Source organism: Antechinus flavipes, chromosome 6 (genome assembly GCF_016432865.1).
Source record: "Antechinus flavipes isolate AdamAnt ecotype Samford, QLD, Australia chromosome 6, AdamAnt_v2, whole genome shotgun sequence".
Taxonomy (NCBI): domain Eukaryota; kingdom Metazoa; phylum Chordata; class Mammalia; order Dasyuromorphia; family Dasyuridae; genus Antechinus; species Antechinus flavipes.
The window spans coordinates 151,314,421-151,330,491 of record NC_067403.1 but is presented as its reverse complement, the minus strand read 5'-3'; the positions used below and the strand labels follow the sequence as shown (position 1 = coordinate 151,330,491).

At 36.3% G+C, this 16,071-nt stretch overlaps 1 protein-coding gene across 1 annotated transcript in view; it reads right to left on the bottom strand.

Moving 5' to 3' along the window:
- Nucleotides 1-362: 362 nt before the first annotated feature.
- Nucleotides 363-16,071, bottom strand: part of MTTP (microsomal triglyceride transfer protein) — a 65,387-nt gene continuing 49,678 nt past the window's right edge. Inside the window, exons 16-18 of the mRNA XM_051967507.1 lie at nucleotides 10,005-10,129; nucleotides 4,839-5,009; nucleotides 363-2,118 (exon numbers count right to left, since the gene is read on the bottom strand). Of these exons, the coding sequence (XP_051823467.1) occupies nucleotides 1,947-2,118; nucleotides 4,839-5,009; nucleotides 10,005-10,129 (468 nt within the window). The 3' untranslated portion in view covers nucleotides 363-1,946. The remainder of the gene's footprint in view (nucleotides 2,119-4,838; nucleotides 5,010-10,004; nucleotides 10,130-16,071) is intronic.

Here is a 16,071-nt window from a genome sequence, read left to right as displayed (position 1 = left end):
AACTCAGTTCTGACTGGGTAAATCCATAAGAACCACACTCTTTTAGACTGATGAACCGGACTGGCTGCTGAGTCAGAAAAGGAGTTAAGGAATAGGTAATTTTCTTTTTGAGAAACATAAAGACCTTTGCAGAATTTACATTTCAGGATGAGAGTAGTAGTCTCAGAAATTGATGAGTAAGATCAGCTTATTAGATCCTGGAGTCACCTGATGGCTAAATGCTCATCCACTAATACAGAATTCCATTGGTTGTCAAGAATGCTTCATGTTACCATTTTTGAAATCCCAGTGTTGGGGCTGTGTTTTTCCATCACTGAATACATGGGGAGTTTATTAAAATTACAAAGAAAGAAAGAGACCAGTTAATGTTTCCTTTTTATTCTTATAGAGACAGATAATTCATTTTCTAGTCCCATTGTCCAGCAATCCAGCTTTTTCAGTTTCTGATGTCTATAGTTCATATGTATAAGAAAGTGAATTCTCTGACCAGTTTTGTTAGTCTGCACCTTGTGGCAGCAAACTGCTGTCAATTTAATTAGATTAAACAAACATTTAATAAACACCTAAGGCACTATTCTGGGATCTGGAAATTTAAAGAAAAAAATGAAAAAAATAGGCCCTGCTTTTAAATTGCTTACATACTATTGGGGGATACAAATAAACATATAAACAAAGACAAGATAATCTGAAGAAGGAGACAGCACTAATAAGAAAATTAGGAAATGTTTCTCATAGGAGGAGGCACATGAGGTAAGCCTGGAAGGAAATTAAGAGTCCTTAGCAAGATGAGGCAAAGGCCAGGAGGGAGTGCGTTCCAGGCTTGGGAAGAAGGGGGACCATGCAAAAGGTATAGGGTAGAAGATGGGATCCTGAGTTGAGAAAATAATAAGCCTTTTTGGCTGGAAAATAGTGCATAGAGTAATACAAAGTGTTTGAAAAGTTCCACACTGAGTTTGGACATTCAGAGTTAGATGGTAAAGGGCATTATGTGCCAAACTAAATTATCTGCTTTTTATTCTAGAGAGCCATTAACAATCTGAGAGGTAAGTAGTTACATGATCCTGATTAGACCCGAGTTTCAGTAAAATTATTGTGATAGTTCATAGAAGATCAATTGGAGAAGGGAAAGACTAGAACCCGGGAGTCCAATTGGGAGCTATTGAAAGACAGGCAAGTGGCAATAAGGGTCTTTTAAACCAGTGTGGTTTCTATGTGAGTGGAAAGAAGCAGATAGATGCAGGATGTTGTGGACAAAATCAAGTGAAGCAATGAAATCAAAAGGACTAATGTAAAAGGATTTCCTTTTAAGAGGACAATGTAAACTGTCCATTGTTTTATGAAAGGAATAAAGGATGACAACCAAAGACATAAAACTTCATCATTTAGCTCTATATGCCTAGTACCCATAATGTTTTAAATAAAAAAACAAACAAGAACCAAACAGATAAATATTAATTAGTGAAATAGGCCACAAAAAAATCTTATAAAAACAGCAGCCTGTTCCTTCTTGATTGGATAATTCCTTAAAAAAAAAAAAAAAAAGAGTTGGAATTTAACATGTCTTTAAGAAAAAGTTTTATGTTATCTTAATTGAAAATTGCTTGAAAAACTGACACCTTGTAAGTGCATTTACAAATAGAACATCTGCTTGTAGTAAAGTTCTTCTTATGGCGGGCCAAGAGCAAATGAGTATTAGGAAAAGTTCTAGAAAACCAGAAATGATGTGGAAAGTATCATCCTTTTTGTGGTTCTTTGATCCAAAATAACATTGAGGGACCACCAGAACTGACTGACTCAGTTATTTTTCTCCCATATCTTTTTACAAAAATCTTAAATACACGTAAACATGTAAACATTGTGCTCTTTGTGAATAGGTACTGGGCCTTGCCACCCTGTGCCTCCCACAAAGACATACAGATTCAAGTGAAATCTATCAGGCATCAGATTCAAAACCAGCCATTTGAAGAGTTCTCGGTCTGAGGAGCAAAGACCACCTTGCACATGTCAGAGTTCTCTTGATGAAGAGGGAATTCAGATCCTGGGAATAGCTTTTCTTTTCCTTTTCGGGAAACATAGCCTTTGCCCGTAGAAAGTCTTTCATATTTAGTCACGTACCGCCTGTAAAATTCACATTAAAGTTACATGCCAACATGCACATAGATGCCTCTGCTCACTCTCCATCCCCACCATATATTGATTTAGGTTGTAGAGCTCAGATCTGAAGTTTCAATTCCAAAGTGATTTGGGATAAAGTATCTTTTTTCTTTTCTTTGAATTGGATCTTGAAGTGGGGTGGTTTTGGAGAAAAGGAGAGTTGAGTTTGAATCCTACCTAGATACTTACTAGCTGGTTTGATCCTGAGCAAGTCATAAAACTTCTCTCTATCTCAGTTCCTTCAGCAGTAAAATGGAGATTAATAGTACCTACCTTCCCAAGGTTGTTGTATCAAATAAGATAATGTATGTAAAGAACTTTGCAAATCTTAAAGTGCTATACATATATACAAGTATGTATGTAATATGTGCAAGTGTGTACATTTGTACAAATAAATACACACACACACAAACGCACACACACACACATATATATAATATATATATATAATATATATATATACATATATATATATATATATACAGAGAGAGAGAGAAATAGTCCTACTACACTATTACATACATATATACACAGGTATAACTATGTATACAAAAATATACAAAGGGAAACTCCCATTACTAATGCAGATTGGTAGGGCATAAACCTAGGTCTTGTTGTCTACTCAATATGCCTTGTTATCTCTCAGAATATCAATATATGAAATAAATCATCAAGAAAGGACTGGTTTTTCCCTTTCCTTCCTTGACAATATATGCAGACATATACTCTTTCCAAGTATTGGAATGCTTCAGAGCTTTGAGGTCTCTCGTGTTTCTTCACCCTCATTCTTTGAGCTCCTCATTTTTAGCTAGGTGTCCTACTCTCAAGAATACTATTCTGAGCCCTAGGGCTCTAGTTTTTGGAAATTCTTGGGCAGAATTCTGAACCAGCTTGCTTGGCTGGGTTGACCATCACCACTTAGCTATTTTTTTTGTTGTTATTTTTAACATACTTAAAAGAAATTCACACCAAAACAAAGTGCCAAGGGACAATGTTTTACTTATAATGTCTCTTTTTACCCTGTAAAAATTATAGTTAAATCCATGCTTATAATTGCCCTGATCCTGATATCTGCCTAACTCATTCTCCTTATCTAGGTGAATTAGGAGAACCTCTATAACTGCTATTGAAGAATATCCATTAAATTTAAACATAAAAGGCTTGCCTTACTTGGAGTTTAAAATAAAAGAGAGACTGGTCCCAGTCTCAAGAGCAGTGGAACTACTGCATTCAATATTCCCAAGAAGCACAATAGCAAGGCAACCTGGGCCAGCAGATACAAAGTTGACTTTGACATTGGTGAACTTGGATTGGATCTCACCTCTGTTACATTCTGGCTGTGTGACCCTGTCACTGACACTCTTTGATCCTCATTTTCCTCATCAGCGCAATAAGAAAGTTGAGCTAGCTAACCTTTCAGGCACATTCTAGTTGTAGATTGAAAATCCTTGGATTTAATGATATCCATTTTCTCAGAGCTTCCAAGCATTTCTCTAATACTGTAAAGTTTTTCTCCAAGTGCTCATTTACCTTAGGGGGAATTTCCTTACTGGAGATAACTATTCCAGTGAAGCCACAAGTCTAGTCCAAAAGTCCAGAATCAAAGGTTGGGTTACAAAGGAGAAAAAAAGGAAAAGCTTATAGACCCTATCAATTTAAAGAGCCCAGCTGCTAGGGCTTCTAGAAAACTAGAACATGAAGAAGGGCTGAACATTCCCTGATATAGAGAATTCCTATTCTGGTTGGGGAAACTCCCTATGTAGGTCCTTCCACTTTCTGCCTCCAATAATCTGGGAACAGTACCTAGAGCACTAGTGTCCAGCTCCCATAGAAACAGAGGATGGCACTGAACCTGAATCCCCTCAGGCCAAATATTGACTTAGTGAATCACATATTAACATTATCTATGTTCTATTTTATTCATTTATTTTTGCTGAACATTTCCCAATCACATTTTAATCTGATTCAGAGGTCAAATGTGCATATTTGATACCTTTGGCTTAGAGCTCTGAAAAATTAAGCAGTTTACCCAGGGTTTTTCCTTAGAAAATTAGGAATGTTTTTCTCCTCTCCACCGAAATTTATAACTTGACTTAAAATATAACTCACAGGTGCATGTCTTAGCTATGAGGCATATCACAGTAAAGAATGAACAATTCCATTTTTGGGGGATGGAAAATCCGATTTTGATTTCCTTATTAAGATCTTTAGAAGTTAATAAGGATATTCCCCATCTACAAAACTAATTACTGTAATCAGTTAATCAGTTAAGTCCAAGGCTTTACCTTCAACCACAGAACTAACCAATGCCTTCTTCTCTTCCAAGGAAGTTCATGTTCCTTAGAGGAGTTGCTAGATACTTTGTAGAGAACCCACTTGACCTTTAGTTCTAAAACCAATCAAAACAATCGAAATTTCTTGTGTAAATTTCAGTGTAGTGTACTGAATAGAAAACTGGTCTCTTACTCAGGAAGACCCAAAACCAAGTCTTACCTGTGACCCATTGTCCTGACTGTGTGACTCTGCACAAAAATCACTTAGTCTCTCTTTCCACTAGACCACTCATTAAGAATGTAAGTTGCCATGCTGGAGCCGATGAGATATACTTTGAGAGAGTTTTTGTGCAACATCTATGAATTCACAACTATGGAACCAAGGCAATGAAAATCTTTCTTGCTTCTTACCTGAAGGGTGCCTCCTGTTTATCCATTTGCATGCAGACTAAGAAGGGATACTGCGAAAACTGTACTGTGGATATAAACTCCAGTCCTGCTTCTGTTTCAAAACTGGCTTCTTGGCCAGCCTTCACAAAGGTAGCATCCACTGTGATGTCCCCGGTCACTACTACAGCCACCCTAAAGATTAAGAAAACAGGACTTAATACTCAGCAGCAAAACTCGTTCTTTAGTTGTTCAGTTGTATTTGACACTTCATGACTCTATGCCAGGCTCTTCTGCTATCTCTGCTATCTCCCAAAGTCTGTCCAAGCTTATGGTCATTATCTCCATGACACTATCCATTCATCTCATTCTCTGCTATCCCTTTCTCATCTCCCTTTCAATCATTCCCCACAAGCAATTATAAATTCTTCTGAACTTTAAGAATTCAGCCTTTAATGACCAGAAGGAAAGGATGTTGGTGAAGGATGTCTTAATAGAGCTGTGATTAAAATGTATCATGATGACCACAGCCAAGACTCATGGAAAATGGGAAAGGGAGCTTTTAAAATAAATGTGGGGCTTCTCTTCCTCCACCACTGACAGGGTTTTAATGCTAAGCCATTTAAAAATGGGCCAAATCCCAGCTGTGGGAATTTCAGGGAAAGGGAACTAATTGCTGAGTATGGGAAAACTACATGAAAGGCTATATATCTCATTCTTATCAGACTCAAGAATTATTATTGACCAGATTTGTAATTTCAAGAGAATGTAAGTGTTTTTAGAATAGGATTAGTATTATTCTTTCTCTTTGTATCCCACACTCTAGCACAATACGTGCTTAATAAATTCTTGTTGATTAATTGATTTCATAGATTTAGGCAATTCTCAATGAGGAACCATACCCTACCAATGTAGTTTAGCAGTTTTAGCATCTTAATGTCAGAGTTGCTTGGAACATTGAGAGGTTGAGGGGCTTGGGCAAGGATTACAAAATTAGTATGTTTCAGAGACAGGGCATATTGATCTGATAGAATATAAGCTCCTTGAGGGCAAGTATTGTTTTCATTTTTTGTTTTTGTGTCCCCAGTACTTAGCTTTCCACATAATAGGTACTTAATAAATATTTGTTATTTGAGTTTTGATTCTGAGGAGAACTCTTCATTCATTTATTGAACTTGTAAAAAGGACAGACATTTCTGTAGGAGCACTAATAAAAGGGGTTCCCTGATCAGTTGAGCATTTACATGAGATTTTGTGTCTTCCTGTGATATATATAGAAAGTCCCTTGGTGTCTCCTAAAACAGCATTTGCTGATGTCTTCCCTGAGGGAAGATTTTTACAAGAAGAATTGGTTTGTTCATACTTTTATGGGACAGACTGTTCTTGGTGTTAATCTATCAATGGGAGCCCACAAATCTTTTTAGCTGTTCTGGCTTTTTGCCTTTCAGTAAAGCTAGGATTAGACCAAGGTCATGGTAAGGTAAGCTTTTTTTAGCCGTCACCTTCTCTAATAAGTGTGTAGTTAGAGTTGATATAAAATTGCTTCTTGGGAATAGTCACTTGGATCTGTTTTTTTGTTTTGTTTTGTTTAAATGCTGAATAGCAATTGATATTTGAATAAGTATAAAATGTCATTCATTTTTCAACTTTCTAAAGTAGGGACAGAATGGATTGTTTTAAAGAAAATGGATGTCTGGTAAATTCTATTGATGTGGTCAAATATTCTGTTGTCTTTTATTATATTTCAGTTATTACTTCCAAAATAAAGAGATTTAGGAGAAACTGGGGAGACCTCAGGCAATGACTTTCCTCTTTTCCACCATCTTATCTCCACTTCATCCTAAAGCAAAGAACTTTGGAAAGATCTACATAGAAAATCTTCCCAAAAAAGAGATGTCTTGTTGTGCCCTCTGGTGGCCTGTTCTTTTCTCATATCTCATTTCTAGTAATTTTTGGAGAAAATTGGAGGTGTAGTGACCCCTTTTGGCAACCCCAAGCAGAGTATTTCTTTTAAAGGTAAATATTTTGCTTTGGGAAAACTATTAAATCCTAGGCTCACTATTTAAAATAGATATAATTTTAGATTCTACTATCTATCTACATCATGTCATGAGCTTTTTCTAAGCATTCTTGGCAAAATTTACTTGTTGGAAACTTTGTAGGTAGAATTGATAGCTTAGGTGCAATTTAGATTAGATGACTTCTACGGTCCATGTAACTATGAGTCTTCCATTCAGAAAACTAATATGGAAAATAATCATACTGATGATCTTATATACATGTATATATACATGTGTGTATACACACACACACACACACACACACACTCACACACACACATATGTTTTAAATCCAGAATATAAAGAACTGTTATTAGAATCCAATCAAATCTATCTTCTTAAAAAACCAAAGGTAAAAGAATTGGGATCCTTTTGCCTGGTAAGGAGAAGGTTGATAAGATGTCAAAGTCATCTTTAAAACCATGAAAGTACATATCAATTAAAGAAATTAAAAGTTAACTATTTCCAGCAAGTATTTATAGAAGAATAATAATATGCAATATAAATCATATGTTTGGCTGTGTAGGGGAATTTCCTGGCAGTGATTTGGTAAAAACTGATTGATTTTGTAGAAGAGATTGACCTCCATTCTGTCACGCAGTGGTCAAACCAAAGTGGCCTAACCTTCAGCTCCTCAAAAATGACCACATCTCCTAGCCCTTCATCTTTGCAGAAACTGTCCCTCAGGCCTGTGATGCAATTCTTTTTTACCTCATCACTTAGAATTTCTGGTTCTATCAAAATCAGTTCAAACAAGACCTTTTAAGTGAGGCCTTTCTAGATCTTTCTTTTCCCTAACTGCCTTTTATATTTGTTTTTGTATAAATTATATATCTCCTTAAATGTATATGTGTTATCTCCCCTAATAGAATGTAAGCTACTTGAGGGCAGGGATTATCTCATGTTAGTTTTTTCCTGATGCTGAATAAATAGTTATTAATTGACTTATTGTATAACATGCTTTAAAACTGGAATATATTTTCAGCTGATTGAGATGAATTATATATTGTCATGAATAAGGGCAGGAATATGGACTATATGATTTCTCCTGGTCACATACAGATATGATATTAAAATTTATAATTAAAAAACACAGCTGGTAGAATCAAGATGAAGGAGTATAGGCAGCAACTCAGCTAAACTCTAGCAACATTCCCCTCCAAACAACTTTAAAATAACTCTTCAAATCAAATTTTAGAGCTGCAGAGTTAACAAGAAGTCAGAATGAGATGTTTTTCCAGCCTAAGACAATTTAGGAGATCTGCAGACAAGATCTGTGACATGAGAATGGGTGCCACTTCATACTGCAGCACACTATGACCACTGATAAATAGTCAAAAGATATAAAGAGGCAGTTTCTGGAAAAAGAAATCAAAGCTACCAAGAATCACAAGATAAAATGCTCTAAATTACTGATTAGAAAAATGCAAATTAAAATAACTCTAAGGTACCACCTCACATCTATCAAAAATGACAAAAGCTGGAGGGTAAGATGGAAAGTAGATATACTGTAAATTACCACTGGCGTTCTGAACTGGTCCAAACATTCTGGAGAATAATTTGGAATTATGTCCAAGAAGCAAAAAAGACTGCTCATACCCTTTGACTTAGCAATACTACTACTAAGTCTGTAACTCAAAAAGATAAAAGAAAAAGGGGAATTACCTCTATGTACAACAATGTGGATAGCAGCTCTTTTTGTGGTTACAAAGAATGAAAAATTGAGAGAATGGCTAAGCATGTTGTGGCATATGACTGTGATGAAGTACTACTGTGCTATAAGAAATGAAGTGAAAAAGACCGAGAGAACACTGAGCCCAGTAATAGCAACGTTTTAAGGATGATTAAATATAAAAGATTGGACTATTCTGATCCAAAGAAATTCCAAAGGACTCATAATAAAAAAAAGTACTATCTCCAGAGAGAAAACTGGTAAGCTGAGTGCAGATTGAAGTATAATTTTCTCGCTTTCTAACTTTTTGGACTTTTTTTTGGCAATATGAAATAGGTTTTATATTATTTCACATGTATTATTGATATAATTTGCTTGCTTTTTAGTGGGTTGGGGAAGGTTTGGAAAGAGGAAGAAAATTTGTAGCTCAATATATAAAAAGAAAAAATGTTAAAAAATAAATAAATGATAAATTTATTTTAAAAAAAGAAAATGTATGGAGGCAAGAGTTAGACTGTTTAGTGCAAGAAATTGCAAAGATGCCAGTGTTACTGAATTACATAGTATGTGGGAAATGTGGTAAGGTGTGAGAAGACTGAAAAGGTAGAAAAGGACTAGATTGTGAATGATTTAAAATTTTTGTAAAAAAGAGAAAATTTTTCATTTGATACTAGAAATGATAATGAATCATTGGATTTATTGAAAGGAGGGGTGGCTTTAACATGGCTAAGTCTGTGTTTTAGGAAAATCAGTATGATAGCTGAGTGGAGAATGGATTGTAATAAGAAGAAATTTATAGTAGGGAAACCAACTAAAAGACTATTACAATAGCTCAGGTACAAGATAAGAAAGGCCTTCATTAGTGTGAAGGCAGAAGAGAGAAGAAAGTGCCTATGGGAGATATTCTGAAAGATAACACTTAGGTTTTAAATCTTGGTGAAGAGGAAGATGATGCCCTCCACAGTAACAGGGAAAGGATTGAAGAGGAAGATAAATTTAGATTTAGACATGATCAGTGTCAATTGGAAAAAAATGAGTCTAGAAACTAAGAGAGGTATAAAAGTGAGATAAGTATATTGAATATAATCAGCACAGAGATGATAATTAAATCTATGGGAGTCTATAAGATCATCAAGTGAAATATGGGGAAAAGTAGGAGAAAAAAGAAAATATAGGTCAGAGTTTTAAGGAACACCCACACTTGCTGGGTATGCCTGATGAAGATTCGGCAGAGGAGACTTTGAAGGGACAAATAGGAGGTAGGAGGTCTTATTTCTTAAAAGTTTATTTAATCTTTTGAGTTTAAATGTTGACTTTTTTCTTAAGTTGGAGAAAGTGATAAAACTATTGATTAATTATATTTTCAAAAGGCATACCTATGTGTACTTAAAATCCTGAGAAGAAGTTAATATTTAATTTCTATGGTTTTCTGATCACAGTATATGTGAGCACACTCACCGATTTTTCACTCTAGTTTTAGACTCACGGTACCACAAGCTGAACTCCATTGCACCTGAAATATCAATAGCCAGACCGCCCTGGAACTCCACATTGGCTTCCAGCCCAGATTGCAATTGAATTACCTACAAGCAGAGAAGAAGCCACATGTTAACTAACATAGGCACCTTCCAAAGGCACATTCCTGTTACTCCTCCCTCTTCTCCCCACCAAACTCCAATGATCTGGTTCAGAACGGAAAATTGCAGTTGGATTTTCTAGTGCATAGAAAAAGATCATAATTTTCCCTAAAGGGTGACTTTGGCCATGGTAAGGTACATACTTTCTTAAGAAGTGGATCACTTTTAATTTGAATGATCTAAATAATGGTTTCCATATATAATACTCAACACCTCTTCTTTGACTTCTCATTGGCTGACTCACTGCATGGAAAGTATTAAAATGGTCAATTCTTAGGAGGAGAAAAAGTACAAAAGTCAAAAAGAGCCCATCCCTCCTTGATACAAGATGCATTGGGTAGCCTGGGAGCAAACAGATGATTCAGCTGGCCTCTTAACGACTTCATCCTCATTCATGTACTATGTAAGCTGTGGGCATCTTGTCCTGGTGGTCAAAACAGCAGTAAGAAATACAAATTGTCAAGGTGGCATTCAAGTTCTCATAACTGATGATCAAACTAGGAAAGGGCTGGAAGGATGTTTTAAAATAAAGCTACTATTATACTTTGCTGTTTGATATTTGGCATGGCAGCAAGGCAACAAAAAAGAGTAACTGGGCTCACAAGCATTTTCCAGACCAATGTTGGCCTTGTCTAAGCTGGGCAGCACAGTGAGATGCTCAACCGTCTGGCCAAAGTGGTGATGGTATTTGTCTCTGATTCTTGACATCTCCAGCAAGTGCAGGTCAGGAGGTGGCTGGACCCATGTGATGTGAGGTCAGTTTTAGAAAGGACAAAAGCCCTGGAGCAAGACCAGCTTGAATATAGATAGTCATCATCACTGCTATTAACAAGATGAACATCTTCTTTATATAACTGACCTACTCAGCCCAAATCAATTATTTTTTCATCCATTTCAAACCTAAATCACCTACCTCCCTCCACACAAATACCCCATATATTTTATTCTCTAACTAAGGAAAAGACAGATACTAATCTAAAAGAACTCCCAACATTTGAGGCAGAAAATCTTAAGCAAAGGAGATAGAAAACTAATCACCAAGAAACTCAAAAAGTATAATTGAAGCTTGTACATAATTTTAGTTTCAAAGATAACCTCAGATGAAAGTCCCAGCTTCTCAGGGTACTCATTCACCTGTACCTGTAAGCATTTGAAAGTAAAAGTGAAAATCCCTCTATCTATGTGTGGTTTACACTATCATGATGGTTGAAGCCTACAGAATTATAATTGATATAAAGAAATATGAATGAGAATAGCCAGAGAAAATTGCAAATAATATATTCTCTCAGTCACTTCTTTCTAATTAGAGATTGTCCATGGCTCAATAGCATTCATTTTTTTTCCCTTCATTTCTCAAGGTCAAGCTGCCTGGATTGGAGAATAAGTTGATTCTTACTTTACTGCCAGGGGTTTTACACCCCAGATTATATTTATAGGATCAAAGATCTAGAGCTAGAAGAGACCCCGGAAGCCATCTAGGTCCATCCCTTTATTTTATAAAGAAGGAAACTGAATCGTTGGCAGATTAAGTGATTTTCCTGAGGTCACACACTTTCTCTTTCCTTCATGTTACCCATCTAGCCATCTACCAGGACACCAAGCCTAGACAGCTGTGGGCATTTAGCCATTTGCCCTGACGTGAACTCTCTCCTCTCCTACCCCTCTCTTAGTTCTTGCTTAGGGAATAATATTTAATTTGGCAATAACATTGCTAATGATAGGGCACAACCATCTACTATCCTGTAAGCCCATTTATAATCCTGTAACTGCCCTGGATCAAAGCATCTGTCCTTGGCCTCTCCTCCCTAATATATATTTTATCTCACTATTAAGATTTTTGAGAACAAATCCTATATCTTTATTCTATTTGTAACCTTTTTTGGAAAAGTGTCTGAGGGGCCTAAAAGCTTACTGATTTACCAAGTTTAAAATTCATCATTCTAGGTATACCAAAGATACGTATTTTTAAATTAATTTTAAATTTAAATACAAAAATAGAAAAAGAAATAAAACATTGCTATGTGCACAGGAGGACATAAGAGAAGATTCATTGTGTTCAGAGCTGTCCTTTTTTTTTTTTTTTTTTTTTTGCTTCTTATAGGCTTTCTTTTGTTCCTTGAGGTGCATGTTTTACTTTATTCTTTCCCCGCCTTCTTCCTCTTTACACTCCAAGAAAAATACAATAAAGCATGGAGATATACACATATACATCTATAATCCTAAAATAGTATTTGAAGAATAGTAAGTGGGTAATAAATGCATGTATCATGGTGCTCACATTGGGTAAATACTGGATGCTGGGATAGTCTCCAAGACTGAAGAAAGCTCTTCCCCTGACATACCTGGCACATAGTGCTTTAAATTTCACAGAGCTCTTTATATCATTTATGTCACTGAAGCCACATAATAACCCTGTGAGGTAGGTACTAGTAGGTATTAGTATTCTCATTTTACAGAGGAGGAAATTAAGAATCAGAGAGGTTAAGTATCTTGCCTGTGGTCCAACAGTGTCAGAAATGGGATTTGATGCCAGAGCTTTATGACTTCATGACTAGCACTCTATTGACTATAGCTGCACTCTCTCTATAAGCTCCTGTGTAATTTCCAGGAAAAGACAGTCTTATTTAATTGTGGCTTTTGATGAATATTTTTAATTTATAGGAAATATAATAGATCCTTGAAGAAAAAGCTTCCTAGGCACCAGGCATTGTATTAACTGCTGGAAAAACTGCTCCTCTAGATCTGAATACTGACTTGGATCTCTGTGATAGGGCTGCAGAAGACTATTTTCTTGATGAAAAAGACTATGATGTATTGTACTGTAGTACAAAGTAATTTCCCTTTATTTTCTGAAGTGCAAGAAAGTTCTTTCATATACACAGCAGCAGCATTTATGTAGAATTTATAAAGTGCTTTAAGATTTGCAAAGCATTTTATAATATTATCTCATCTGAACCTTAAATCCTGAGAGGTAGGTACAGTTATCCTTCCCATTTTATAGATGAGAAAGTGGGGGCAGGCAGAGGTGAAATGACTTGCTCACATCGCTAGTAAGTATCTGAGACTGGATTTGAACTCGGATCTTCCCAACTCTAAAGCCAGCACTTCATCCACTGTGCCATCTAACATATAGGAAGTGCCTGGGGTTTGGGTTTTATAAGGTGCTGTGAGGGAAACATCAAAATATTATTGTATTTGAGACAATGCCTCAAACTTATTGGATGCCCCAAACCTTTTTGTGAGACTATATGATACAGAGGACTAGAGAATATTTTTGTTTCACAAATTTCCCTTTATTAGATTTAGTACCAGCAGACTTTGTTCACTTTTTAACTCAGCTACTTACTAACTGCATGTGAACTTGGATAATCTTGAACAAGTCTCCTACCCTGCCTGAGCATTGGTTTCCTCAAATCTAAAAGGGGGATAATAAGGGTCCCATTTACCAATTTCACGAGGTTATCTTGAGGGCCCAGTAAAGGAACATGTGTATGGCCCCATGATATATATCACAAATGTCAGCAATTTTGCCACAGGAACAAACTTCTCTTGGGCACACTTCACTACTGCACTTTGGGCAGCTCACTGCCCTGCTGACATTTGGGCTCTTTCCTGGGTAGGGAGAAGCTACCCACTAAGCTGATTTTCCCAGGCAGATGGCTTACTTGTCTGAGTAGCAATACTAGCACAGGAGGGTAAGCACAGAGTAATCCCATCTACCTTGCTTGGTACAGCAGGGCATTTGCTGCCAAACTTTCCTTCAATGTCAGCACTTGACCTAAAGTGATATGTACCCCTGCTCCTGGGAGCCACAAGTTGAACCATTGCTGGTGTGTTCTTCAAAATCAACGGGCCCTCAATCGACCTGCTTGCCTGACAGTCACTGGAGTCCTGCCAAAGGAGTCAGTTTGCCTTGGGGAGAGTCTGCTTACCATGCTCTGGTTTAACGAAAGGGCAGTATGCCCATTCTTCCTCCTGACTGATTTACACACTGGATTATCGCCAGGATGTGCCTGGCTTTTATCTGGATTCAGCTTATCTGTCCCCACTGATTGACTGACTTCCATGGACAGAAGATGTACTAGGTGGGTTGGAATTGGCTTGAGGTTCATTTTCTCCTTCTCCTCTAACTTTATTCATGCTCTTATTTATTCTGCATATATCTTGCTTGTACATAGTTGTCTTCAAGTGGTCTCCTCCATTAGTCTGTGATGTCCTGGAGAGATGGCCTGTTTTTTGTCTCTCTTTGTGTGCCTAGAATTTAGTAGAGTGCCTAGTGCATAGTATGTGCTTAATAAATGTTTGTTATTGAATTCCAACATGAGAAATGCCTCAATACATTTTAGATTGTTTTTAAAGAGACTTCTGTCATCAATACAACATTCTCACAGAGACTGGATTGCAGTGTGAAATTCTGATAAAATGAAAGAACTAGTCTTGGAGGAGCTATAGAAAAATCTCTTCAGCTTTTCTAGCTTCCAAATACTATGATTCTGTATGACTTATAACTTTTATCTAAAAAAACCTAAATGGTAACAAAACAAAGGAAGATGAAAGACTCATGTTGTTGAAATTAGCTTTATACCTTGCATTTAATGGGTGAGGAAAGGAAAATTCAGAGACTGGACTGAACCAAGATTATGAAGAGAGAGAGGAATTGGGGGAAAAGGAACAAACACTTATTAAGCTCCTACTATGTGGCAGGCATTATGCTAAATGCTTTACAAATATTATCACATTGAGCCTCATAACAATCCCAGGCACTATTACTATCTGGGAATAGAACTTTGAATTTATTTTTTTAAGTTATCAATATAAATAAACAAACAAAAAGGTCCAATCAACAAAAAGAATAAAGCTTAGAGTTCTTAAGTATACAATTCAATAACTTTCTATAAATGCATCCTGTTATGTATGAGAGCCAACTCTTGCTAAATCATGAAAGCCAGTTGTTAAATTTTCAGTGTAAGTATTTATACTTTAGAAATTGTCAACCCTACAAATCAGGACTTTTTTGTTGATTGTCTAGACTTACTAAAGTGATAGGAAAAAATTGTTAGTAATGTTAAAGAGTGTCTTATGTACATCTCCCCTACCCCACCACCCCAGTCCAAGTAATTGTTAAATATTTACCAGCATTTTCCTCTCCATATCTATGATATATTATCATGAGGATGGTTCTTGGAATTGTCATGCTAAGAGAGTCATAAAACTGGACCATACACTTCAAAAAAGTTTTTGGCAAAAGGTTTAAACCAAAAAGATTTTCTGAAATCCTTCTTTAATATTCCTTACTCATTTGAATATCCATTCTCCAAGCATCTTGAGCTTGACTATGAGAATAGTTTATTTGACCTCCGGATACAATACTGCTATCAGACTGTGAGCTAAGTAGGGATGTTTATAAGTGCTTTATGTGGAAGGTAAAGATCAAGTGAATAATAAAAGGAAGACCATTCTTCACAAGTGTTAAAATAGGAAAGGAGCCATTTGAAAGTTTACTAATGAGAGTAAGTTTAATTTAAAATCTTCATGAAATGTGATCTTAGAGTTAATTTTAGGACCACTGATCTAGAGCTGGAAGAAATTATTGAGATCATCTAGTCTAATCCCAAATATACACATGAGGAATCTGAGGCCCATAGAGTTTAAGTGGCAAGATTTGAATCCAGGTTCTGATGTTACAGTTAGTGATTATTCCACTATATCAGCAAAGCTACTAATCTAACAAAAATAAAGATTAGCAGCAGCAGTAGCAACAGGCATGAATTTTGAGGTCACCTCAACCAGATATCTGTCTTCAGGACAGATTTTGCACTAAACAATCCTGCCTAGCAAAGCCCAGGGGACTGGGAAGTACCATGCCTACTTCAAGACATCAAAATTGA